This window comes from Oryctolagus cuniculus, chromosome 17, assembly GCF_964237555.1.
Source record: "Oryctolagus cuniculus chromosome 17, mOryCun1.1, whole genome shotgun sequence".
Classification (NCBI taxonomy): Eukaryota; Metazoa; Chordata; class Mammalia; order Lagomorpha; family Leporidae; genus Oryctolagus; species Oryctolagus cuniculus.
Genome location: NC_091448.1, coordinates 581,761 through 605,888, shown reverse-complemented (window position 1 = coordinate 605,888; position 24,128 = coordinate 581,761). Strand labels below are relative to the sequence as shown.

At 56.5% G+C, this 24,128-nt stretch overlaps 1 protein-coding gene across 2 annotated transcripts in view; it reads left to right on the top strand.

Annotated features, from left to right (window-relative positions):
• Positions 1-1,549: 1,549 nt before the first annotated feature.
• FOXK2 (forkhead box K2) overlaps positions 1,550-24,128 on the top strand; it is a 62,514-nt gene continuing 39,935 nt past the window's right edge. For both annotated transcript variants that reach the window (XM_051838822.2, XM_051838821.2), the window contains exon 1: positions 1,550-2,090. In XM_051838822.2, coding sequence (XP_051694782.1) covers positions 1,681-2,090 — 410 coding nt within the window. In that variant the 5' untranslated portion in view covers positions 1,550-1,680. The remainder of the gene's footprint in view (positions 2,091-24,128) is intronic.

Here is a 24,128-nt window from a genome sequence, read left to right as displayed (position 1 = left end):
GACTTTACTGCCGCCCCAGTGTTCTGGTTTTAAAACATGTATCTGTTTGAAAGGCAGAGTTAACGGGTGGAGTGGGAAAAGCAGTCTCCTGTCCACTGGTTCACTCCCCATGTGGCTGCAACAGCCAGGCCTGGGACAGGCTAAAGCCAGGAGCTGCTTCCGGGTCTCCCGGGTGGTGGCAGAGGTCCAAACACTTGGACCATCTTCCACTGCTCTCCCAGGAGCACTAGCAGGGAGCTGGATGGGAAGTGGAACAGCCAGGACTTGAACTAGTGCCACACGGGATGCCTGCATTGCAGGTGTAGGTTAACCTGGTATGCCACAATGCTGGCCCCTTAATCCATCTTTGAAAGACTTACTTGAAAGGCAGAGGGGGAGGGAGGGAGGGAGAGAATGATATGAGAGTGAGTGAATGAATGTCTTCCATCGCTGGTTCTCTCCCCAGATGGCCCCAGCCGCCAGGGCCAGGTCAGGTGGAAGCGAGGAGCCCGGGGTTCCGTGCAGGTGTCACGGGTGGGTGCAGGGACCTGCGCTGTCGCAGGAGGCGGGATCCGAAGAGGAGCCTCAAAGCCGCCCGCTGATGCGGGGTCCCAAGCGAGCGCCACCAGCTCCGCACCCCCGCTCTTAAACGAGAGGGGTCCGCGGTTAGCGCCCACCTAAACCCTCAGGCGCGTGCACGGGTCGTCGTGCTTTTGCTGTCCAGGGCGCGCTGGGTATTCAGCCCGCACCCTCGGGACTCTGCAGACGGGACGGGCACCGTGGGGTCCGCTCTCATGCACCGGACACGCGGACGGTGCGTGCGCCGGCCCCGCGGCCCCCACGGGCGCCCCTGGCCAGTAACCATGAGGACCGGAGGTCATCTTGACTTCGGCGGGGGGAGGGAGGCTCTTTTTTTTTTTTTTTTAAACTGTGGGAAATTCTCTCTTTTTTTAACCTGTTGGCATCAAATTAGCAAGACGTTGGCCACTCGGTCGCGGGAGGTATTTCTGGGCATGTTGTGAGGTCGTGCGCGGATGTCACGGCAGCCCGAGACCCCCCAGGCCTTCTGCGGGGCCCCTGGACGGCCAGCCCGGCACACGAGGCTGGGTCGGGCCGCCGCCGCCGCGCCAAGGCCGGGTCCCGCTGACCGCGCGGGCGGAAGGCCGCTTGGCGGCCCGGGCCTGCCCGCGATGCCAGGCGCCGGCGGAGGGGGCCCTGGCCCGCGCCCGCCGTGACCTGGGGCCCGTTCCGCCGCGGCCCTCGGCGCCAGCCCCGGCTCTGCGCCCCCGGCCGCCGAGCCCCCGCCCGGGCCGCGCTCCCCGTCAGCCCGATCCCGCGCGGCTCCGGGACGTCCGCGCCGGGTTTTCCGGGCCGCCCGGGCCGGGCCTGCGTCGGGGCGTCGCCGCCGGACGTGCCGGCCGCTCGGCGCGGCGTGGCTCGCCATTGGCCGGCCGCGGTAGCCCCACTGCCGTGCGGCGCGCCCATTGGCCGGCGCGGCCGTCCGTCCGAGCGGGGCGGGCCCGGCGCGCCGGCTCGGTGCGCGGCCGCGCGTGCTCCCGCCCCTCGCGCCGCTCTCTCGCCGGCCGGCGGCCTCGGCGCGGCCCCTCCTCAGCTCGCTGCGCGGCGGCCGACGACCGCGGCTGGGCCTCGGCCCGCGCCACCCGCGCCCGCGCGGAGCGGCCCGGCGGGCCCACGCAGCCGATGGCGGCGGCCGCGGCGGCGCTCTCGGGCGCGGGCCCCCCACCCGCGGGCGGCGGCGGGGCCGGGGGCGGCGGGTCCCCGCCGGGCGGCTGGGCCGTGGCGCGGCTCGAGGGCCGCGAGTTCGAGTACCTGATGAAGAAGCGCTCGGTGACCATCGGGCGCAACTCGTCGCAGGGCTCGGTGGACGTGAGCATGGGCCACTCGAGCTTCATCTCCCGGCGCCACCTCGAGATCTTCACGCCCCCGGGCGGCGGCGGCCATGGCGGGGCCGCCCCGGAGCCGCCCGCGCAGCCCAGGCCCGACGCGGGCGCGGGCGGCGACTTCTACCTGCGCTGCCTCGGCAAGAACGGCGTGTTCGTGGACGGCGTGTTCCAGAGGCGCGGGGCGCCGCCGCTGCAGCTGCCGCGCGTGTGAGTGGGGCGGGCGGGCGGCCGGGGGCGGGGCCGCGGCGGGACCCGACCCCGCACCCGGGACCCTGGCTGCCCACCCGCCGTCGGGCGCTTGCGTGCGCCGCACGCAGCCGGGACCCCTGCCCACTGCCCCCGAGCCCGCTCCCGCAGGTGCAGCCCCTGGGCTGCGGGCGCCCGTGCGTGCGCGGGGGCTGGCGGGGCCGGGGCGGGCGCGTTCCCCGCCGCGAGGGCGCCCGTCTGCGCGCCGCGGCTCCGGGATCCTGGACGTGGAGAGCCCGCAGCACCCTCCCGCTTCGGGGGGCGCGCGTCCCTGTGACCCGGCCGGCTTGGCGGTGGTGGCGAGGCGTGCGGGGGCCGAGCCCGCAGCTGCCCTGTCCCCGGCCGCCCGGGGGACGCGTGCTTCCCGGGGGCTCGCCTGCACCCCCGCGAGCGCAGCCTTTGTCCGCACTCTGGGATTCCACGCTCTCCGTAGTCGCGGAGCTGCGGGCGGCCGGGGGAGGGGAGGCGGCGCGCGCATGCGCGGGGGTCGCCGCGCGCCGGTGTGTGCGTGTTTGTGCGGGGGAAGCCTGCGTGCGCCCGCTGCGGGCGGCCGGCCGGCCCGTGGTGGCGCGGAAACTCAGACAAGTCAGATTTACCCTGGGCGTTTTGGGGTGTTTTTTGCTTTTGTCTCTCCTTAAACTTTGTTAGCGCGCGCGACCGCGAGAGCGCCCACACGCCTGGAAGGCCCAGCGGCTTGGGTGACAGGTGCCCCGCCGCCCCGCGGGGTGCGCGCGAGCAGACCCAGGGGCTCAGGGGACCGGGTGGTCGCAGCCCGGGTCTTAACAACTGCGCCAAATGCCTGCCCCCGAAATATCCTCGCGTCTCACAGCTGCTTGTGGGGTCGAAAAATCAGTGTAGAGTCAGAAAATGACAACGTACGATTGGGCATTTGGCAGTGATGAGTTCACTCGGTTCACCTTTAAAGTGAATTCATATTTTGTAGTTTGTCTGAGACATGCACAGAGTTTGGGTAAGCGTTTACACAGGTCAGTTGAAAGGGTGGCTCACCACTTTCCTTAAAATGCTAAGTAATGTGTTAAATTTGGAGGGGAGGGGCAAAGATGAGAACAGTGATCTTGTTCTTGGTTGTCATTTTATTTTTAATCAGTGGGTTTTTAAGGTATTTTAAACACTGTGTTATTTGAAAAGCGGAGAAGACGAGACCTCTGCTGGTTTGATCCAGGCAGCTGCTGAGGCGGGGAACCTGGCGCTGCAGCCGGGTCTCCGTGTCGTGATTGCCATCCAAGTGCTTGGGCTGTTAGCAGGAAGCTGGACCAGGACTGCAGCCCGGGGACTCTGATGCGGAATGTGGGTGTCCCGCGTGGCGACTTCGTTGCTGTGTCAGAACACCCCCCCGCTGAGGGGTTTTGGTCAGGTGCAGCTCTGGGGGTGTGGTTTCCAGGAAGCAGGTGACCTCTGGCCACGCAGCCAGGGCTGTGCGGGGCTGTGCGGGGCTGTGCGGAGAGAAAGGCACCTCCTGCTGCTGGAGCCCCCGCGTTGCTGCCGTGGGGCCTGTGCCGGGCGGGGCTCCTGCTCCTGGAGGAGGTGGAATTCCGCTGGAGGGGGCTGTGTGTGTGAGGCTCGGGCCTGGTGGGCAGCGCTTGGTTTCAGGGAAGAGTGGAGAGCGCGTGTTTGAGGACAGGCTTCTTGCCCATGGAAGGCGGGGCCAGCCTTTGGGGAGGCTCTCCTGCGGGAGGTGTGCTGTTGCCGTGGCTACAGCCAAGTGTAACTGGGAAAAGCAAGCAACTCTGTAGCCATTGTCTGTACTTTGAAGATGTCCAGTAAAGTTGACACATTTTCGGGCAGTAAGACCCTAGAATATAGCCAAGTGTAGCTGGAACGGGTTGGGCTTAGCACTGCCCAGGGCGGCGGAGTTTTGCTTTGTAGAAAGAGGACCCTGTTGCTGTGCCGGCCAGCTGCCTGTGCTCCAGCAGCCCTGCTCTGACAGGTGTGTCTACCTGGAGTGGCCGGAGGTGCGTCCCTGGAAGGCTTGCTCTCCAGGAAGTGCTGAGGGGCTGCAGTGACCGGGTCCTGCCCACTGGGCATGGGCTGGCCCGACTCCCGAGAACACGAGAACCAGAGGAGGCAAGAGGGGGAGGCAGCCTGGAGGACAGTGACTGTGGGCGTCCCGAGAGGGTGTCCCCAGGGTGAGGGGGGAGCCGGGGTGCAAGGCGGAGGTGAGAAGGGTGTGAGGCGTGTGGGGGCAGGAGGGCGGCGGTGAGGTTGGGCTTAGAGCAGCAGAAGCCCTGCTCACTGAGGGCCAGAAGGCAAGGAAACTGGAAGGTGCGGTGGGGCCTGGTGGCCTGAGGAGTGGGCGCGTGCCTGGGTTGGAGGGGGCAAGGCAGGAGGAGAAGACCCTCGATCGTCGGCTGGGAAGACATGGGTAGAGCTGGCCAGAGCAGGTCTGGCGTATTCTCTTTACAGTTTTTTAAGGATTTATTTTACTATTTATTTCAACGAGAGGGAGTGAGGGAGAGCTCTTCCACCCAGTGCTTTACTTCCCAGATGGCCTCAGACTGCGAGCGAGTCAGGCTGCAGCGGGAGCTTCATCCCGGTCTCCCACGTGCGTGCAGGGGCCCGAGCACTTAGGCCACCTTCTGCTGCTACCCAGGCCCGTTAGGGAGCTGTGTCAGAAGTGGACGGCTGCTGGTGTCGCAGGTGGCGGCTTCACCCACTGCGCCACCACTGCCCCCAGACCTGGAACTCTTGACAAGCCTGCTAAGCAGAGCTGAGGTTCTAGGACTGGGAATGCCAGATCCAAGGCAGAGGGCGAGTGTTTCTCTTTCAGAGCTACGGTTATGTGTTCTGGTGGCAAATTGAGATATGTTGTTAATCACTGGTTTGTAGACATTGGGGACATAGGGCAGCTGTTCTAACATAATCATTAGTTTTTTAAGTTGAAAGTCAGGGTGGGCCTGGGACGCCTGCATCCCGTATCCGAGTGCCTGTGTTCAAGTCGCTCTGCTGCTGCTTCAGGTCCCTGCAAGGCAGCAGGTGTGGCTGGGTCCCTCTGCGCTGAGCCCCTGGCTGCCGTCTTCAGCCTGGCCCAGCCTGGGTTGTGGTGGGCATTTGAGGGGTGAACCAGCAGGTGGGAAGTTGCTCACTTGCTCTCTGTTTTTCTCTGGCTGTGATTCAGTCACTTCGGTCTCTAGTATTTTGAGGAATACGCCTCGGAAGCCCAGCACCCTAGCGGTCATTTGTACAGGGACTGTGGGCAGACGCTGAGAACAGGCTCCTGGACAGACTGGGGACGAGTGCAGCCGCCACCTAGCCCCTCTCCCATTAGTCCCCTGCTGCGCCGCAGGGGCCGCGTCTGCTTTCTCTGCCGCATTGTCCCCAGTGTGACGCTGTGGGTGTGTGCAGAGGCCCTTCAGGCTCTGACGTGTTAGAGACCCCCCACCCCCGCCGCGGCCCCCTGTCTGGTTCTGCTGGGCACTCAGCCCTGCTACACGGAGAGGGTCCTGCTGGGGGCTGCTTTCTGCCTTTTGTGTGGGTTTTCTGGTTAGGTTGCTTTGTTATGGAAGTGTAGCGGAATACAAACACTGGTGAGAGATCTGGTCACCTCTCCTTTCTGGAGGTCTTGAGGCCTGCATGGCATGTGGGCCCCCTAGGAGGGGTTGGTAAAGAGCCATTCTCAGAGCCAGCCTGGCCACAGCCCCTTCTGCTCTCAGGCTCAGGGAGGCAGACCGGGGCTTCTCGGCGTCCACAGTGCTGTCCGTCTGCTGTCCCTCCTCCTCTGGCGCTGTCTTGCATCGCTCTCCCGTCTTCTGAAGAGGCGACCAGGTCCTCTGCACGTTGGCACCCAGGATGGTGCTGCGCCCTCGCCCGGTGCGTCCTGAAGCGGGTGTGCCGTGAATCCCTGACCTGCACGTTGCCGCTGGGCGTGTTTCCAGGTCGGACGTGGCCTCCGTGTGGCAGAGCAGAGTTCTCCACGGTGAGCATGCAGCGGTCCTTACCTGCTGAAGACAAAGTTGTTTGTTTTTCGTAGGAGTTTCTAAAACAGGGAAGCTTTGGTGAAAGCAGTTAGCATGTTGAATAGTTGTTTTGTTTGAGAGGTAGAGTTTCGCACAGAGAGGGAGACAGAGAGGTCTTCCATCCGCTGGTTCACTCCCCTAATGGCTGCAACAGCTGGACCTGGGCTGATTTGAAGCCAGGAGCTTCTGCCTGGTCTCCCACACAGGTGCAGAGGATGGTCCTTGGGCCATCCTCTACTGCTTTTCTAGACCACAGCAGAGAACTGGATCAGAAGAGGAGCAGCTGGGACTTGAACCAGTGCCCATATGGGATGCCAGCACTGCAGGCGGAGGCTTAGCCCACTGTGCCACAGCACTGGTTCCTGAACAGTATTTTTTTTTTTAATCTATTTTTCATGTATTTGAAAGAGAGATCTTCCAGCTTCTGCCTCACTCCTCGGTTGCCCATGGTACTCGGGACGGAGTCAGGTTGCAACCAGGAGCCAGGAGCTCCTCCTGGATATCCCGTGTGGGCGGCAGGGGCGCAACCCCTGCGCCATCACTGCTGCCTCCCACGGTGCGCACAAGCAGGAAGCTGCGTCGGGAGCGGAGCTGGCACCTGGAGAGGGGGTGCTGGAGTCCAGCGCTGTCTTAGTGCTGTGCAGACACTTGTCCCGTGAGCAGTGTTACCATCAGTTTGAACATTTTTGTGTGGCTCTTGTTTTCTTTCTTTTTTTAAAAAGTTTTATTTATTTGAGAGATAGAGTTACAGACAAAGAGACGGAGAGTCAGAGAGAGAGAGAGATCTTCTATCTGCTGGTTCACTCCCCAAATGGCTGCAAGGGCCGGAGCTGAGTGGATCTGAAGCCAGGAGCCAGGAGCTTCTTCTGGGTCTCCCATGCAGGTGCAGGGGCCCAAGGACTTGGGCATCTTCCACTGCTTTCCCAGGCCACAGCAGAAAGCTGGATCGGAAGTGGAGCAGCCGGGACTTGAACCAGCGCCCATCAGGGATGCCGGCCCTGCAGGTGGTGGCTCTACCCACTGCGCCACAGTGTCGGTCCTTCTTGTTTTCTTTCACATTTGTTTTTTGGAGCAACTTCCGGTACCTTCAGCAGTAATACAATGAGCTTCCATTCCAATTTTGGTTCTAATTTTTAATGAGGAATTTTGAATTTGCTAATGAGATAGAAAGTACAAGGGCATGTCTAAGGCGCACGTTGGCATTTTCTGATTTGAAGCAGGCTTTGAGCACTAAAGTGGGTGTTCCTGCTGTCACCCTGGGCAGTGGTGCTCAGGGACCCAGCAGGCACTGCCCTTCCTAGTTAGCGTGAGTTGTCCTGGGCTGGTTCTGGATTTGGCTTATTGGCCTAGGCGGTGTGCTGTCTCTCATGTGTGAGATTAGTCTGGGTGCCGAGTTTCCTGCTTAGTCTGCACGCTGGGTTTTGTGTGTTAGCTTAGACTGGGTGCTGGGTTTTGTGTGTTATTTATTCTTTAAGATTTATTTATTTACTTGAAAGTCAGGCAGAGGCAGCAAGAAAGAGAGAAGTCTTCCATCCCCTGGTTTACTCCCCAAATGGCCTCAGTAGCTGGAGCTGCGTTGATCTGAAGGCAGGAGCCAGGAGCTTCTTCTGGGTCTCCCATGTAGGTGCAGGGGCCCAAGGACTTGGGCATCTTCTATGGCTTTCCCAGGCCATAGCAGAGAACTGGGTAGGAAGTGGAGCAGCCAGGACTCGAACCGGTGCCCATATGGGATGCAGGCACTGCAGGTGGCGGCTTTACCCGCTATGCCACAGCAACAACCCCTCGTGTGTTAACTTAGACTGTGTTGTTTTGTTCTTTTTTAAAATATTTATTTACCTGAAAGAATTAGAGAGAGAAGGAGAGGCAGAAACAGAGAGAGGTCTTTGATCCGTTCGCTCACTCCCCAACTGGCCGCGGTGGCTGGAGCTGTGCCGATCCAAAGCCAGGAACCGGGAGCTTCCCCCAGGTCTTTCCACGTGGATGAGGGACGCAAGGACTCAGGCTACCCTCCAGTGCCTTCCCAGGCCACAGCAGATGGCTGGATCGGAAGTAGAGCAGCCAGGACTTGGACCGGCGTCCATATGGGATGCCAGCACTGCAGGCAGCGGCCTCACCCGCTATGCCAGAGCACTGGCCCCTGTATTGGGTTTTATATGTCTCTGTTGATTTTTTTTTTTTTTTAATTTGAGAGATAGAGTGTCCATTGGCTGGTTCACTCTCCAAGTGCCCAAATGGTCTCGAGCCACATCAGGGCCCCAAACCTGGGCGCTGGGAATGCAACCCAAGTCTCCCACAGGGGTCTGGAACCCACCCACTTTACTCATCACCGCTGCCTCCCAGGGTCTGCATTAGGAATTTGGAGGCTGTGGCCAGAGTTACATATTGAACCCAGGTGAGCACCTGCCCTGGCTGTGTGGCTTGGTCGGAACAGGAAGGTACCACGTTGCAAATTCCAAGAGACAGTCTGAGTTTTGCTGCACTTTGTCATTTGAGATAGGATGGTTATGTGTGTCTTACCGAGCACAAACCGTGATTCTCACGGTGCCTCTGCCTGCTGCTCCTCCCCTGGACATGTAGAAATACAGCAGTGGTGCTGCTGGCCTCCAGTGGGTGGAGGAATGGGGTGCTGCTGCTCATGTCCAGGGGTACACAGGACACCCCCACTGCAGAGAGTGATCGAGCAAAGAGATGGGGTGGCCTGCGGTTAGTAACGCTGGGCTGTCACTCGTGGCCCACTGGCCCGTGGGTGGTCGGTGACGCTGGGCTGTCACTCGTGGCCCACTGGCCCGTGGGTGGTCGGTGACGCTGGGCTGTCACTCGTGGCCTGCCGATTTGTGAGCTTTGATGACTTCTGCAAGTGGTGCCTGCGCTTTCTTTACCAGAGCGTTTGTTCATGGTGAATACGGGCCTGGGAGTGGAGGGGCTGCGCGTGGTGGCGTCGCTGGCTGTGTGCTGGCCCCACTGGGGGGTTGTCTGGATTTAGGCTCAGCTGAGCGGTTGCAGTGCAGAGTGAGCGACGGCCCAGGAGGCCGACTGGGTGATGAAACACTCATCTTTGACTGTTTGAACACATGGAACACAAAAAACCTTAACAAGTAGATTGGAGACTAGTTTTTCCTTGTATTTTTCAGAATAATAGCATGTTGAAGACCTAGGGGATGTTTCAGAAATACCGTGGGCACTTGATGCCGCTGTTAGGATGCCACTCGGGGTGTCTGCCTCCCGTACCAGAGATCCTGGTTTGAGTTCTGACCCTTCCACTTTTTTTTTTTTTTTTTTTTTTAAGATTTATTTATTTACTTGAAAGTCAGGAGTTACACAGAGAGAAAAGGAGAGGCAGAGAGAGAGAGGTCCTCCATCTGCTGGTTCACGCTGGTTCACTCCCCAGCTGGCTGCAACGGCTGAAGCTGAGCCAATCCGAAGCGAGGAGCCAGGAGCTTCTTCCAGGTCTCCCATGTGGGTGCAGAGGCCCAAGCACTTGGGCATCTTCCACTGCTTTCCCAGGCCACAGCAGAGAGCTGGACCTGAAGCGGAGCAGCCGGGATACAAACTGGCGCCCATATGGGCTGCCGACACTGCAGGCGACAGTTTTACCCGCTATGCCACAGCACCGGCCCCAGAGCCCTCCACTTTCTTTCTTTCCTTTTTTTTTTTTTTTTAAGATTTATTTTATTTATTTGAGAGACAGTTACAACAAGTGGTAGAGCCAGAGAGAGAGAGAGAGGTCTTCCATCCGCTGGTTCACTCCCCAGATGGCTGCAATGGCTGGAGCTGAGCCGACCTGAAGCCAGGAGCCAGGAGCTTCTTCCTGGTCTCCCACGTGGGTGCAGGGGTCCAAGGACTTGGGCCACCTTCTACTGCTTTCCCAGGCCATAGCAGAGAGCTGGATCGGAAGAGGAACAGCTGGGACTTGAACCAGCACCCATATGGGATGCCAGCACTGCAGGCAGCAGCTTTACCTGCTATGCCACAGTGCCAGCCCCCAGACCCCTCCACTTTTTTTTTCTTTTTCTTTTTCTTTTTCTTTTTCTTTTTCTTGTTTTTGTTTTTGTTTTAAGATTTTATTTATTTATTTGAGAGGTAGAGTTAGAGACAGTGAGAGGGAGAGACAGAAAGTTCTTCTCTCCATTGGTTCACTCCCCAGGAGGCCGCAACGACTGGAGCTGAGCCAATCGGAAGTCAGGAGCCAGGTGCCTCCTCCCAGTCTCCCATGCGGGTGCAGGGGTCCAAGGACTTGGGCCACCCTCCACTGCTTTCCCAGGCCATAGCAGGGAGCTGGATCGGAAGAGGGGCAGCCGAGACTAGAACTGGTGCCCATATAGGGTGCCGGCGCTGCAGGCAGAGGATTAACCTACTGCGCCACGGCACTGGCCCCAACCCCTCCACTTTCAATCCAGCTTCCTACTCTGTGAGTCAGCAGATGAGAGCTCAGGTACCTGGTGGGTCCCTGCTACTTGTTTGGAAAACCTGGATTTTTTTTTTTTTTTTTTTTTTAAGATTTAGGTAGAGTTACAGACAGTGAGAAAGAAACAGAGAGAAAGGTCTTCCGTCAGTTGGTTCATTCCCCAAATGGCCGCAATGGCTGGAGCTGCGCCAGTCCGAAACCAGGAGCCAGGTGCTTCTTCCCAGTCTCCCATAAAGGTGCAGGGGCCCAAGGACTTGGGCCATCTTCCCAGGCCACAGCAGAGAGCTGATTTGGAAGAGGAGCAGCTGGGACCAGACCGGCACTCATATGGGATGCCGGCACCACAGGTGGAGGATTAACCTACTGCGCCATGGCGCCGGCTCTGAAACCTGGGTTGCGTTCCTGGCTCCTTGTTTCAGTGTGGCCCAGCCCTGGCTGTTTTGGGCCATCTGGGGAGTGAGGCAGCAGATGTAAGGTCTCTCTTGTCTCTGTCTCGGTCTCTCTCTCTGCCTTTCAAATAGTGAAAACAAATACATTTTAAAAATATCTTAGGGCTGGCACTCCCTGGCCGCAGCAGAGAGCTGGCCTGGAAGAGGGGCGACCGGGACTAGAACCTGGTGTGCCGGCGCCGCAAGGCAGAGGATTAGCCTAGTGAGCCGTGGCGCTGGCCTGCTCCACTTCTGATCCAGCTCTCTGCTATGGCCTGGGAAAGCAGTAGGAGATGGCCCAAGTCCTTGGGCCCCTGCACCCGCGTAGGAGACCTGGAGGAAGCTCCTGGCTCCTGGCTTCTGATTGGCGCAGTTCCGGCCGTTGCGGCCAATTGGGGAGTGAACCAGCGGATGGAAGCCCTTTCTTTCTCTCTCTCTGGCTCTGGCTCTCTGGCTCTCCTCTCTCTGTAACTCTGACTTTCAAATAAATAAATGTTAAAAAAAAATCTTAGCTGACTTTGCCTTTTTCTTTTTTTAAACATTTATTTATTTGAAAGGCAGAGTTACAGAGAGGCAGAGAGGTCTTCCACTCGCTGGTTCACTCCCCACAGGTCCCCAACAGCTGGAGCTGTGCCAATCTGGAGCCAGGAGTGTCTTCTGGGTCTCCCACGTGGGTGCAGGGGCCCAAGCACTTGGGCATCTTCTGCTGCTTTCCCAGGCCACAGCAGAGAGCTGGACTGGAAGAGAAGCAGCCGCAGTGTGAACTGGTGCCCGTATGGGATGCTGGCACTGCAGGCAGCAGCTTTACCTGCTGTGCCACAGCGCCGGCCTCTGTCTTTGCCTCTTGTAGCTGTTGGAGGGTAGGATTCTGAGCACTGTTTTGCCATCACTGGGGCCAGTGCAGGAAGATGTGGCTTATTTGTCCTGACTCCTGCTGGCATTTCTTGTTCCCACTTTGCCAGGTCTCGCTCTGCAGACACGGCCTGTGTGGCACGTGCATTCTGTGGGCTGGCGCATAGATCTTCAGGTTGTATTTCCTGGGACTGATGCCCCTCTTGGCCTTGAGTGGCTCCAGGTGCTTGTTAGGACTCAGATGTTTGTTGCTGACCGTGTTCGATGTAGGCTTTAAATTTGGCCTTGGTGAATATGGCACTGCATGACACGGCTCTAACGTTTACTAATGCTGTGTGCCAAATTAAATTCCCTCTGATTCTACGACGGCTCTCACATTCCTTGCTGTTTTTGTTGGTGGTAGACCGTCCAAAATGGCTTTTCTGTTTCTGCACTTTGTGTTTTTAAACTTAAAGATGACTGACACTTGGAGGGATAGTCCATGGGAGCCTGGGTGCTCATGGTCAGGATTTACTGAGCTGGATAAAATGCCCCGCACGTGTGGTGCTGGTGGGGCGTGGCTGCGGTCTGTCTCAGCGACGTTGGGCTGGGCAGTGGCTTCTCTGGAGTGTGCCTGAGCCTCTCTCGTGTCCTTCTTGTCTTTCCTGCTCCCACTGGACGGTGCATGGGCCCGGGCTCCGTGGGGCAGCGGAGAGGCAGAGCTGTCGCAGAGCTCTGGGACACCACACTGGAGCATGTCCTTTTCCAAGCCAAGTGGTCTCCAGTTCTTTGCCTCTCCCTTTCCCTTGGGATCTGGCTCTGCAGCAGTCAGCTCCGCTCCTGTCCGCGGGTCGGCGAGGCCCCGAGTGTAGCCTGTCACTCTTCATGGAGCTTCCATCTGTTCTCTCTTACAGGGTGTTTTCAGAATGTGTATTTTCTTTTTGACACAAACTTAGCTGTTAACCACTGGATGTCAGTGTTGTGTAGTGTGTAAAGCTGCTGCCTGCAACACAGGCCTCCCATGTGGGCGCTGGTTCGTGTCCCGGCTTCTCCACTTCAGTCCAGCTACCTGCTAATGCACCTGGGAAAGCAGTGGAAGATGGTCCAAGTGTTTGGGTTGCTGCACCCATGTGAGAGACCTGGAGGAAGTTCCTGGCTCCTGGCTTCAGACCGGCCTGACTCGGGCCATTGCAGCCATTTGGGGAGTGAACCAGCAGATGGAAGACTCTCTGTCTCTCTTTCTTGCTCTCTATAACTCTGCCTTTCAAATAAATAAATAAATATAAAAAATTGATAGTTTGTGCATCCGTATTTTTACCAGTAATAATGTATTCTGTGGTTAGACTTTCTTGGAGTAGATTGGTCATTTTATTTTTAAAAATTTAATTATTTGAAATGCAGAGAGCAAGAGATAGACATGACAGAGGTCTTCTGTCTGCTGGTTCACTCTCCAGATGCCCCCTGACACCTGCGCCTGGGCCAAGCCGAAGCTGGGAGCTGAGAATTCAGTCTGGGGCTCCCAGCCCTCTCAGGGTCTGCACCAGCAGGGATCTGGAGCCAAGGATCAAACCCAGGCCTTTCCCATATGGAACCTGGGTGTCTTTGGCATTTTAGCCAGTATGCCAAATGCTTGCCCCCTCCCCTTTTTAAGATTTTATTTATTTGGAAGGCAGAAAATTACAGAGAGGAGGAGAGAAAGATATCTTCATCTGCTGGTTCACACCCCAAATGGCCACAATGGCTGCGGCCGGGCTAGGAGTCTGGAGCCCTGTCTGGGTCTGCCACATGGGCGCAGGGACTTGGGCCATTTTCTGCTGCTTTCCCAGGTGCATTAGCAGGGAGCTGGATGGGAAGTGGAGCAGCTGGGTGTCTTGAACTGTGCTTCTGGGGTATGCCAGCAACCGTTATACATCTGAAGATATTTTCTTTATGATTATGTGTGGGTTGCATTTAAGTATGTTTCTTAAATTTAAAGCAGTCTATTTTTTTTTTTTTTTTGACAGGCAGAGTTAGACAGCAAGAGAGAGAGAGACAGAGAGAAAGGTCTTCCTTTTGCCGTTGGTTCATCCTCCAGTGCCCGCCGCGGCTGGCGCACTGCGGCCGCTGCACCGCGCTGATCCGATGGCAGGAGCCAGGTACTTCTCCTGGTCTCCCATGGGGTGCAGGGCCCAAGTACTTAGGCCATCCTCCACTGCACTCCCAGGCCACAGCAGAGAGCTGGCCTGGAAGAGGGGCAACCGGGACAGAATCCGGCACCCAAGCAGTCTATTTTCAACTAACGGTAACTTTAAAAGGATATAAAACTCTCTTGTATGCCTCCTTCTTTTTCTCTTTTGGTTCTCACAAGTGGTGTCTGTGCCATGATTTGCATATGGTCTGAATGTGTCCCTAAAGTACAAGTCCTGGAATGTGGTCCCCAGTGTGTCAGTGAGGGTGGAGGTGTGGTCCCCAGCATATGTGTGTGTGTATGTGGGGGGGGATGGAGGCGTGGTCCCCATTATGTGCGTGCGTGTGTGTGTGCGTGCGTATGTATTATGGAGGCGTGGTCCCCAGGGTGTCATCAGGGATGGAAGTGTGATCTCCAGCGTGTTAGTGGGGGGTGGAGGTGGGGTTCCCATCGTGTGTGTGTGTGTGTGTGTGTGTGTGTGTGTGTATGGAGGCATACTCCCCAGCATGTGTGTGGAGGGGAGAGATGGAGGTGTGGGGGGGTGGAAGCGTGTCCCTAGTGCGTTGGGGGGATGGAGGCATGGTCCTCAGCATGTGTGTGTGGGGACAGAGGCGTGTTCCTAGCATGTTGGAGTTGTGGTCCCTAGAGTGTCAGTGGGGCTGCAGAGGCATGGTCCCCATGTGTTGGGAGGTTGGTGGACCTAGGAAGAGATCCTTAGGTTTCTGGGGCTTTCCAAGAGAGCTGGGCCTTGGGAGTGATTAAGGGAGCTCTTATGGGACCCCTGAGCTGCTGTGGATTCCCGTTTCTTTGTTTTAAATTTCCATTTATGTGAAAGAGGGTGGCTTGTGGCCCTGCTGTAGTGGCCATCTGCCGTGGGGCCCTCACCAAGCCTGCGCTTGCCCTGGTGTTTCCAGAACTGAGCTCTGTCTTCCTAGAGCATTAGTGCCTGCCCAGGGGTTTGGTTGCAGCAGTGAAAAATGGATGATGCCGTCTTTGTGCACTGTGTGCCAAGTAACACTTTCAGACATGTGTCTTTTGGATAGGAAATCAAAAGTGAAGCTCTGAAGAAAAATTACAAGAACACAGTACTTTCATATTTGCCTTCACTGTATTTCTTTATATGGTGTTGAGTTACTCTCTGTCCTGCTTTTTTTTTTTTTTTTTTTTTTTTTTTTTTTTTTTTTTTTGACAGGCAGAGTGGACAGTGAAAGAGAGACAGAGAGAAAGGTCTTCCTTCCGTTGGTTCACTCCCCAAATGGCTGCTACGGCCGGCGCTGCGCTGATCCGAAGGCAGGAGCCAGGTGCTTCTCCTGGTCTCCCATGGGGTGCAGGGCCCAAGCACTTGGGCCATCCTCCACTGCACTCCCTGGACACAACAGAGATCTGGCCTGGAAGAGGGGCAACTGGGAAAGAATCTGGCGCCCTGACCGGGACTAGACCCCAGGGTGCTGGCGCTGCAGGCGGAGGATTAGCCTAGTGAGCCGCAGCGCCGGCCCGTTGTCCTGCATTTCAATCTGAGGCTAAACCTGTTTGGGAGTTTCTTTAATTTCTCCTTCATTAAGAATTTTTTCTGTAAAGAAGTGTGAGGTTTGAGCCTAGCTATTTTTTATTTATTTATGAGAGGTGAGGGAGAGAGGGGGAGTTATCCACTGGTTTATTCCCCAAATGCCCGCAAGAACTGAGACTGGGCCAGGCTGTACTCAGGAGCCAGGCGCTCCACCCAGGGCTCCCACGTGGGCGGCAGGGACCCAAGCACCTGAGCTGTCACCGATGCCTCCCGGGTGCGCGTTCGCAGGAAGCTGGAGTCAGGAGTCAGGCAGGGCTCAGACCCAGAAGCTGCGGCTGGACGGCTGGGCTGAATGTCTGCCCCTGCTCTGGGTTTTGGGCGGCATTTGCCATGTGTAAATCTCAGTGGGTGTATTTTTTTTTTTTTTCCTTTCAGCACTTTAACTGTGTCATCCCACCGTCTTCTGAGGAGAACCCTGCCATCAGCCTTGCTGTCTGGATTCTGTCTTCGTCTTTGGACAGTTTGATAATATCTGGGTTCTGTTACTTCACCCTACTTAACGTTTTTTGCGCTTTTTGGATTTGCAGGTTCTTTCACCAAATGTTGGGATGTTCGTCATGTTTTCAACTATTCTTGCCACCCTTTTGAGCTTTCCTTATTGCGTGTGTTGACTGCTACGTGGCATCCCACAGGTCTTTAGTCTGTTCACCCTTCCTCATTCTCTACTTTCTCCTCCACAGACTTCATGATTCCACTCTTTCTTCATGTCTTTTATTTTTTTTTTTAATTTATTTTATTTACTTGAAAGAGTTACAGAGAGAGGTAGAGACAGAGAGAGAGGTCTTCCATCCGATGGTTCATTCCCCAGATGGCTGCAATGGCCAGAGCTGCGCCGATCCGAAGCCAGGAGCCAAGAGCTTTTTCAGGGTCTCCCATGTGGGTGCAGGGGTCCAAGGACTTGGGCCATCTTCCACTGCTTTACCAGGCCACAACAGAGAGCTGGATAGGCAGAAGAGCAGCTGGGACTCGAACCGGTGCCCATATGGGATGCCAGCACTGCAGGTGGCGGCTTTACCTGCTCTGCCACAGTGCCGGCCCCTCTTCATGTCTTTTAAACAAAGAATTTTTTATTTGAAAGAGTAACAGGGAGGCAGAGGGAAAGGTGGGGATGAGGTGGCGGCACAGGAGATCGTCCGTCTGCCAGCTCACTCCTCAGATGCCCACAATACCCAGGTCTGGTCTAGGCCGAAGCCAGGAGCCTAGCGGTCCAGCCTGGTCTCCTGTGTGGGTGGCAGGGACCATCCTCCAGGGCCTTCCCAGGCGCGTTAGCAGGAAGCTAAGACTCAGACTGGCTCTGTATAGGGTGAGGGTGTCCCACGGGATAGCGCAACCCACATGAGCACAATGCCCGCCCCAAACTTTGTCATTTCAGTCATCCTGTCTTCAGATTTGACATTATTTCCTTGGATTTTCAAAAAAGATTTATTTATTTATTTATTTTAAAAATCAGAGTTATATGAGAGTTATAGCCAGTGCTGGGCCAGGCCAAAGCCAGGAGGTTTAACTAGATCTCTCCCATGGGTGTCAAGGGTCCAGACACTTGGGCCATCTGCTGCTACTTAGAAAGCAGCTGGGGCCGGCGCCGCGGCTCACTAGGCTAATCCTCCGCCTAGCGGCGCCGGCACACCGGGTTCTAGTCCCGGTCGGGGCGCCGGATTCTGTCCCGGTTGCCCCTCTTCCAGGCCAGCCCTCTGCTGTGGCCCGGGAGTGCAGTGGAGGATGGCCCAGGTGCTTGGGCCCTGCACCCCATGGGAGACCAGGAAAAGCACCTGGCTCCTGGCTCCTGCCATCGGATCAGCGCGGTGCGCCAGTCGCATCGCGCTGGCCGCGGCGGCCATTGGAGGGTGAACCAACGGCAAAGGAAGACCTTTCTCTCTGTCTCTCTCTCTCTCACTGTCCACTCTGCCTGTCAAAAAATAAAAAAAAAAAAAAAAAAAAAAAAGAAAGCAGCTGGACTGGAAGTGGAGCAGCTGGGACATGAACCTGTGCCACAGGCGATGGTTTTACCCACAGCGCGGCCCCATTCTTCTGTGTGCTCAGATATGCTGTTGAACTCTTATGAGTTTTTCATTTTGTTTATTGTACTTTTGCTCTATGATTTCTTTTTTTTTTTTTTTTTAAGATTTATTTTTTATTTGAAAGATTTGCACAGAGAAGAGAGGCAGAGAGAGAGAGAGAGAGGTCTTCTATCCGCTGGTTCACTCCCCAAATGGTCACAACTGCCAGAACTGAGCTGATCCGAAGCCAGGAGCCAGGAGCTTCTTCCATGGGTTCAGGACTTGGGCCCTCCTCCACTGCTTTCCCAGGCTGTAGCAGAGAGCTGGATCAGAAGTGGAGCAGCCAGGACCTGAACCAGCGCCCCTATGGGATACCGGCACTGCAGGTGGTAGCTTAACCCTCTAAGCCACAGCACCAGCCCCTGCTCTATGATTGCTGTTTGGTTCCTTTTTTTTTTTTTTTTTGACAGGCAGAGTGGACAGTGAGAGAGAGAGAGACAGAGAGAAAGGTCTTCCTTTGCCGTTGGTTCACCCTCCAATGGCCGCTGCGGCTGATCCGATGGCAGGAGCCAGGTGCTTCTCCTGGTCTCCCATGGGGTGCAGGGCCCAAGCACTTGGGCCATCCTCCACTGCACTCCTGGGCCACAGCAGAGAGCTGGCCTGGAAGAGGGGCAACCGGGACAGAATCCGGCGCCCCGACCGGGACTAGAACCCGGTGTGCCGGCGCTGCAAGGCGGAGGATTAGCCTAGTGAGCCGCGGCGCCGGCCCTGTTTGGTTCCTTTTTACAATTTCAGTCTCTTCAGTGGTAGTCCTGTTTTGTTCATACACTGTTTTCCTGTTCTCTGAGTGTTCTATTTTCTTTGCTTTTTTGAGCATACTGAAGTAGATTGTCTTGTCTCTGCTGTCTAATGTCTGGCCTTCGTCAGGGTGATTTCTGCAGTGTGTGTGTGTGTTCCTGTGAGTCTACTCTCCTGTTTCCTGTGTGTCTACTCTCCTGTGTGCCTGGAGTCTACTCTCCTGTTTCCTGTGTGTCTACTCTCCTGTGTGCCTGGAGTCTACTCTCCTGTTTCCTGTGTGTCTACGTTCCTGTGTGCCTGGAGTCTACTCTCCTGTTTCCTGTGTGTTGCCATTCTGCTTGCTGTTGCCGAGAACTGGGCGTCTGACTGTTACCTGGGGTTCTCCTCCCTGGGTGTGCTGTGTGTGTAGGCTGTAGGCAGCCTGTATCTTACGGCTTTCCTGAAATACTGTTGCAGAGAATGTACCTTGACTCTGTGGTCCCCCCACTCTGGGACCCGTGTTTGTGGCCAGGGGTTTGGCAGAGGTCCCTCGAGAGCCACAGGCTCTACCGTCTGCAGATGGACCCTGTGCCTGGGCGCGCCTTCCTCGTGGCCAGGCCTGCTCTTTGCTTAGGGATCAGCTGCAGGGCAGAGCTCAGACCCCTCAGGCCTTGCCTGAGCCTTTCTTCTCGAATGCTTGGAACCCTTCTTGGCGGGGTTCTGAGCGAGCAGAGCAGAAGAGGTGGCTCCGTGGCAGTCATGCCCTAGACAGAGCAGGCGCGGGCAGTAAGTTGGGGAGGTCTCCACCAGCCTCTGCAGGCCACTGCTCAGGAAGAAGGCTGTGACTGCAGTCAGCCCTGGGCTGCCGGCCGGGGGCCGTGGGTCTCGTGTCAGGAGAGCGCTGTCCGCCGGCCGGGGGCCGTGGGTCTCGTGTGAGGAGAGCGCTGTCCGCTGGCGGCCGTGGGTCTCGTGTGAGGAGAGCGCTGTCCGCTGGCGGCCGTGGGTCTCGTGTGAGGAGAGCGCTGTCCGCTGGCGGCCGTGGGTCTCGTGTGAGGAGAGCGCTGTCCGCTGGCGGCCGTGGGTCTCGTGTGAGGAGAGTGCTGTCCGCTGGCGGCCGTGGGTCTCGTGTCAGGAGAGCGCTGTCCGCTGGCGGCCGTGGGTCTCGTGTGAGGAGAGTGCTGTCCGCTGGTGGCCGTGGGTCTCGTGTGAGGAGAGCGCTGTCCAGGGAAGTCGGTGCCTGTGAGGTTGGAGCTGATAGCACTCCCCTCCCCCACTTCAGTTTATTTAAACAATTGAAGGGGAAGCTATGTAGGTTCTCTTTATTTCTTTTTCTTTTCTTTTTTTTTTTTTTTTTTAAGATTTTATTTATTTGAAAGGCAGAGTGACAGAGAGGGAGAGACAGACACAGCGAGATCTCGCATCCACTGCTTCCCTCACCAAATGTCTGCAACAACTGGGGCTGGCCCAGGCCAACAGCTTGGTGCCTGGGATTCCATCTGGGACTCCCACGTGGGTGGCAGGGGCCCAGGCACTCGGGCCGTGTTCTGATGCTTTCCCCAGGAGCGTAGCAGGAAGCTGCATCAGAAGCAAGAGCAGCCAGGACTGGGACTGGTGTTCTGATACTGGGTGCCGGCGTTGCAGACGGCCGCTTAAGCTACTGTGCCGCAATGCCAGCCTCAGGATTTTTTTTTCTTTTTAGAGTAATTACCCTTACTTAAAGACAGATTGTCCTATATGTAATAACTGTATACAAAAACATTATAAATTTGTCCTTGATTTTATAATGATAATAAGAAACATTAAAATTCTTTAGTTCAACAAGGTATACAAGGATTTTGTCTTTAAAACAGTGAGACCAGAACAGTTTCCTGGGACATAAGGTAAGGGCTGAATGAGCCACTGTGGGAAGAGGGGACGTTTCCCCAGAACCAGTGTTTTCAGCCTTGGTCTCCATTTGGTGTCCGTCACAGTCCGACGCTGGCCTTGGGACCGCACTGTGCGTCTGCACGCGTGCTGGTTGCCTTCTGCGTGCTGGGGGTGGGTAGACGGGGAGCTACCCTGTAGCTGGGGTGTGCGCCGCCAAGCTGAGGTTTCCTGATGGGCAGGGTGAGGCGCGGGCTTGGTCTGTGAGAACGCCGTTCTGGAGTGCAGTGCCGTGCCTGCGCCCCTGCCTGCCTGCGCTGGGACATGGCACTTGCCTCTTCTCTCCCCATTTCCATGCAGGTCCAATCAGAATCTGTTGTGCCTCACTCAGAGCCGGCCCGCCCTGCTCTACTGCCCACACAGGCCTCAGAGTCTGCAACTGAAACACGAACCACGCTCCCCGCCACCCCCTTCAGAGAGTGGTCAGCCATAGCCCCTTTCGTTTGGGAGGTTCAGGTCCAAGATGGGGCAGCCTCTGAGTCTGGTGTCTGCTGGGGCCAGAGGTTGGCAGGCAGAGGACATGCAGGGAGGGATCATGCGGCAAACCAGGAAGCAGAACTCTGGGGATCTTTGTTTTTTGAAAGAGATTTATTTACTTGAAAGTCAGAGTTACACAGGGAGAGAGGGAGAGGTCTTCCGTCTGCTGGTTCACTCCCTGGACGGCTGCAATGGCTGGAGCTGCGCCGATCAGGAACCAGGAGCTTCCTTCGGGTCTCCTACGTGGGTGCAGGGGCCCAAGGACTTGGGCCATCTTTTACTGGTTTCCCAGGCTATAGCATAGAGCTGGATCAAAGTGGAGCAGCTGGGTCTCGAACCAGTGCCCAAATGGGATGCTGGCACTGCAGGTGGTAGCTTTACCTGCTGTGCCACAGTGCCAGCCCCAGGAATCCTTTTTAAATAGTCAGTGTTTATTTTGAAATATAAAATTTGAAAATATTCTAAAATAGTACTTGTTATAGAACATTTCACCCTTCAAGATAGATGGGAAACATTATTCACAGTCCTACCATCCAGAGATAGCAGTTAATGCAAAACACGCATTATCCCATGAGTGATCTGAGTTTTCTTTTATTTACTTACTTTTTTAAAGATTTACTTTATGTATTTGAAAGAGTTGGAGAGGGGGAGAGAGAGAGGTCTTCTATCCACTGGTTTACTTCCCAAATGGCCACAGAGCCAGAGCTGGGCCGATCCAGAGCCAGGAGTTTCTTCCGAGACTCCCATGTGGGTGCAGGGGCCCAAGTACTTGAGCCATCTTCTGCTTTCCCAGGAGCACTAGCAGGGAGCTGGATCAGAAGTGGAGCAGCCAGGACTTGAGCCAGTGCCTTGAGCCATATGGGATGCCGGCCCTACAGGCCAGGACTTTAACCCGCTGCACCACAGCACCAGCCCCCTTGAGTTTGCTTTTAAACAGTAGAGACCCCATGAGATAGACGTCTGTATCCTAGGATTCTCCCACGAACAGGTCCGTGTGTTGGACGTAGGCGCTCGCCTCGCATGCCCTTGGAGTCTGACTGCCGTGCGCAGCGCTGAGGCTGAGCCGCTGCGTTCGCCGTGATGTCTCTGCCTCGCAGAAGTTTCCGTTTGCAGTGTTCTCCGCTCTGATGAGAGCTGCTGGAAGGCGCGTGGCACCCTCCGTTCATCTGCAGAAGGGAGAGCGTCGTCCTCTCGCGGTCGTCTGTCTGCCCACAGAATCGCCGCCTCCTGGTGACCGACTTGAGTCAGTGCACAGAGAGCAAACCCCACCAGACTCAGGTTCTTTCTAGCCAGGCCCTCGCTGGCGTCTTGGCTGTCACCTCTGGCCCTGGAGTCGGCCTGAGGCTGTCCTCCTGGACAGCACTGAGACCTGGCCCAGGAAGAGGACGTGGACAGACCGAGCGCGCAGCTGGCAGCCCGGAGCGGCTGGAAGAGAGGTGACGAGGAGCCGTGCGCAGGTGCTTTGCCTCTGCTTCCCTGGGTGTCTGCTGTTGGTGAGGGGGAGGCACTGCGGCTCCGGGCACCAAAGGCAGTGGCGTTACTCTCTGAGGTGGAGAGGACTCGGCCTGTGGTCAGGAGGGACAGATGGAAGATTATGGAGCCTTTCACAGCTAAAAAGTGATTGACTTTTGGGTCAACTATCTTTAAATTTGGTTTATTTAAAATTACTAGTACATTAAATTTACGACTAGAATTTGAACAGCTTAGTAATTGAGTAACAGTTGAGGTTTGGGGCAGGCACTGGGCTTGTGGGTAAGATCCCAGGTGGGACGCCCACGTGTGAGTGCTGGCTCAGCGCCGCAGCTCCCTGCTGATGTGGCCTGGGTGCCGGCAGGTGAAGCTCCAGGGACTGGGCCTCCGCCGCCCACAGGGGACTTGGTCTGAGGTCTGGGACCCTGGCTTTGCCTGGCCTCGCCCAGGCTGCTGTAGGTGTTGAGGGAGTAACCACAGCATGGCAGCTTTGCCCCCCCGCCCCCATCTCTTAAAACATTGAAGTTTTTTTTTTTTTTTTTTTGACAGGCAGAGTGGACAGTGAGAGAGAGAGACAGAGAGAAAGGTCTTCCTTTGCCGTTGGTTCACCCTCCAATGGCCGCCACGGCCGGCACGCTGCGGCCGGCGCACCGCGCTGATCCGATGGCAGGAGCCAGGAGCCAGGTGCTTCTCCTGGTCTCCCATGGGGTGCAGGGCCCAAGCACCTGGGCCATCCTCCACTGCACTCCCTGGCCACAGCAGAGAGCTGGCCTGGAAGAGGGGCAACCGGGACAGAATCCGGCGCCCCGACCGGGACTAGAACCTGGTGTGCCGGCGCCACTAGGCGGAGGATTAGCCTAGTGAGCTGCGGCGCCGGCCGGTTTTTTGTTTTTTGTTTTTTTTTTTAAAGATTTATTTATTTGAAAGTCAGAGTTACACAGAAAGAGAAGGAGAGGGGGAGGGGGAGGGAGAGGTCTTCCATCTGCTGGTTCACTCCCCAGATGACCACAACAACCAGAACTGTGCTGATCTGAAGCCAGGAGCCAGGAGCTTCTTCTGGGTCTCCCACGGGGGTGCAGGGGTTTAAGCACTTGGGACATCTTCTACTGCTTTCCCAGGCCACAGCAGAGAGCTGGATCAGAAATGGAGCAGCCGGGACTTGAACCAGTGCTCATATGGGATGCTGGCACTGCAGGCGGGTGGCGGCTTTACCTACTCCACCACAGCACTGGCCCCTAAAGTGTAAAGTTTTTAAGAGTCTTGTATTAAAATGTTTTTTTGAGGGGCAGCGGGTTAGAGCCCCAGCCTGCAGCTCCGGCATCCCATATGGGCGCCGGTTCTAGTCACAGCTGCTCCTCTTCCCATCCAGCTCTCTGCTGTGGCCAGGGAGTGCACCCTATGGGAGACCAGGAGAAGCACCTGGCTCCTGGCTTCGGATCAGCGCAGTGTGCTGGCTGCAGCGCGCCGGCCGTGGCGGCCATTGGAGGGTGAACCAATGGCAAAAGGAAGACCTTTCTCTCTGTCTCTCTGTCTCTCTCTCATTGTCCACTGTGCACTCTGCCTGTCAAAACAAAAAAACAAAAAACAAAAAACTTTTATTTGAAAGGCAGAGACAAACGCCAGGTAAGACTCACCTTTGCTATCCTGCATGCCGGCAGACAAGAGGGACTTGGTAGAGGGGCAGAGGTGCGGGGGGGTGTGAGAGAGTCCCCAGCTGCATTTCTGACCCAGACTCCATAAAAGGATTTATACAACACGGTTGTAAAGATGAGTAAAGTTTATCCATTTCCAATTATAGATGTAACCAAGCAATGTTTATTATAGAAAATTGAGACGGGATAGAAGAAAAAACTGTTGACTTGGCTGAAGTGTTCAAGTGTTGGGCCATCGTTACAGTGCAGTGGGTTAAGCTGCTGCCAGCATCCCAAGTTGGAACACTGGTTTGAGCCCTGGCTGCTTCGCTTCCGATCCAGCTCCCTGCTA